General features: G+C 49.9%; 1 protein-coding gene across 1 annotated transcript in view; it reads left to right on the forward strand.

The window, feature by feature from the left end:
* The window catches only part of Shank2 (SH3 and multiple ankyrin repeat domains 2), a 444659-nt gene that overhangs the window by 78610 nt on the left and 363092 nt on the right, over positions 1-2957 (forward strand). Inside the window, exon 6 of the mRNA XM_021202679.2 lies at positions 306-414. Coding sequence (XP_021058338.1) covers positions 306-414 — 109 coding nt within the window. The remainder of the gene's footprint in view (positions 1-305; positions 415-2957) is intronic.

Here is a 2957-nt window from a genome sequence, read left to right on the forward strand (position 1 = left end):
CTCCTCTCCTCTCCTCTCCTTCCCTCTCCTCTCCTCTCCTTCCCTCTCCTCTCCTCTCCTTTCCTTTTTTTCCAGTATGAGCTCATGTAGTCCAACTAGCTTTGAAATCATTATGTAGCTAAGGATAACCTTGAACCACCAATCCTCCTGGCTCCACCAGGAGCTGGGATTAAAGGTATGCACCTGCATATCCAGTTGCAGCAAGCCCAGGGCATCATTCATGCCAGGCAAGTTCTCTGCCCACTGAGCCTTACCCCTGTCCCTGTAAATACATTTTTCACAAAGACGCTTCTATTTTGTTCCAGACCAATCTGAAGAAGTTTATGGACCACACTCAGCATCGTTCAGTTGAGAAGCTAGCCAAGCTGCTGGACAGAGGCCTGGATCCCAATTTCCATGACCTGGAGACTGGAGGTGGGTGTTCATGAGGGAGGCCATTTCTGTACTCCAGTGGGTAAAGCATTCATCCATTCCTTGGTTCAGGTTACTCTGCATCATTCATCTCCCATGCTTGGCTGGGTTTTACCTGGGCTTTGCCGTGGCTCCTTGTCTAGTCAGGGTTTCTACTGCTGTGATGAAACACCATGACCAAAGCAACTTTGGGAGGAAAGGGTTTATTCAGCTTAGGCTTCCACATCATGTTCATCATCAAAGGAAGCCAGGACAGGAACTTAAGCAGAGCAGGAACCTGGAGGCAGGAGCTGATGCAGAGGCCACAGTTACTGGCTTGCTCCCTATGGCTTGCTCAGCCTGGGACCACCAGCCCAGAGAAGTCACCACTCACCATTGGCTGGGCCCTCTCTCTCGTCAATCACTAAATAAGAAAATACCCTACAGATAGAGATCATGGAACATTTTCTCAGTTGAGGTTCCCTCTTTGCAGATAACTCTAGCTTGTATCAACTCGACATAAAATTAGCTGCTACGCTCCCCAAGCATGTAACTTCTGATCTGAAGACCCGTATTTTTCTCCCTGCTGTCTGAGCCTCTGGCTCAGTACATGCACACAGTAGGTGCTCCTTGTATAGGTGCTAGGAAATAAGAAAGCGAATAGATGCCATACATGTGTGGGACTGTTGCCTGCTGACTGAGGGCCTTCTGTGAGCCCCTGGGGTACATGTGCTAAGCAGCCAGCATTGCAGCATGGTTGGGTTTTTCCCTCTGCCTGGGTGCAGGCATCCTCACAGACAGGCAGCTGCATGCACCTGCCTTGTGCCCCCTGCTGGGTGTTGAGTTCCTTAGGCTTGAAATATCCTTGAAGGAAAGCTGCACTGGTCCACTGCTAGCTCCCACATGGCTTCCTGTCACACCTTGAAATTAATATGTGCACAAGATATGGAGGTGTCTTATAAAGTGTGGATCTTGTTTGTCATTTGGGGCAGCCTGGCTGACCCCTCAAGCTGAGGTGGTCCCCACTGGGTACTGATGTGGCTAGCATGACCTAGTCTGAGCCCTGATGCAGGCTAGGTTGCCTCTTTGCTCCTGCATTTCTTTGGGTTTATCGGTAAGCAACATGAGAACTGGGAGAGGGCTCGTTTCTGAGGGCGGTGGTGACATCCAACATATCAGGAGAGATTAGGAGTCCTGGCGAGGGGATGTGAAAGGAGGTCCTGGCCAGAATAAGCAGGCACCAGCCCAAGGAAGAAGCTCCCTGATAAAGTGATGTTTCTGTGCCTTGTGGTGACCAGGTACCTCCTGTGGCCTCAGGGCTCCTGGCTTTGTACTGTCTGGTCCCTGCTTTCCCCATGGCTCTACGTTGATGCTCCCATGTATTGACCTTGGGCTGGCTCTGGCTTGTCCCATTCAACGACAGCCCCTGTTCTCTTGATATGGAAATGAAGTGTAGCCAGGAATGACACATGTCCACAACCCTAGCACTCAGAAAGCTAAGACAGGAGGATCGCAAGTTCACTGCCAGCTTGGGCCACATAGCAAGACCTTGTCTCAGATTAAAAGGTAAGAGGACTATGGGTGTAGTTCAGTGGTAGAGCCCTTTTGGGTTGCATCCCCATTACCTCCCCCCACAAAATAGGGAAAAGGCATATGGGCCTGTGGGTTCCCAAGGATGAGCTGGAGCCTCCAGATCTCCACAGATAACCTTCATGCAGGCCCGAGGCTCTGTCCGCAAGGCCTGGGGCCTGTATTTTCTTCTAATCATGAGTCAGTGGCCTTGGTGGTCAGGTGCTCAGGTCTGGTTCTCTCTCCTTGTTTCATGGTGACTGTTTCTTAAAGATTCTATAAGGGACTGGACCAGGCAGTATGAGCCTTTCACCTTGCCGTGTTCACTAAAACAGGCTAGTGTCCACAATGGGAGTTTTCTTCATGATGGGAGCCACAACTCCTTTGTTCCCACCCCTTTTTACATCAGGGTCTCTGGTTCTGGGATTTGAAGCAGCTGTCCTCCTGGAGCAGACCCAAGTTGACGCTGACAGTTTTGAAGCAGAGGCGTGCATGTGGTGGACTCTCTTAGCCCCATCTGGAGCTAGAACAGGCGTAGTAATGATGGGCAAGGAACTGGTTCTTAGAGAAATTCCAAGAGATTCTGCTCTCTCAGCACTAGGTATGCAGGACCTGGAAGCTCAGAGCATGGAGTCCACACATGATGATTATTCCATGTTCTCTGAAATGTAGCCAGTGTTCAGTGAAACACCCTGATCTAACTAACCAGGGATTGACAAAGAAAAAAACAAAAACAAATAAAAACATGTCTGTCCTCTCTCCTGTCATTTCTCTGTAAGAAACAGACTGTGGTATCTATAGACCTCTTAATGGCATCCATTGGTCTTAGAATAATCTAGAGATGACTAAAAGTCAAATATGACATGGCTTTATAGAAGGAGCTTGTGGTGGTGCTCGCCTTTAATCCGAGCACTTGGGAGGCAGAGGAGGCAGAGGCAGAGGCAGAGGCAGAGGCAGAGGCAGAGGCAGAGGCAGAGGCAGAGGCAGAGGCAGAGGCA

This window comes from Mus pahari, chromosome 1 (assembly GCF_900095145.1).
Source record: "Mus pahari chromosome 1, PAHARI_EIJ_v1.1, whole genome shotgun sequence".
Classification (NCBI taxonomy): Eukaryota; Metazoa; Chordata; class Mammalia; order Rodentia; family Muridae; genus Mus; species Mus pahari.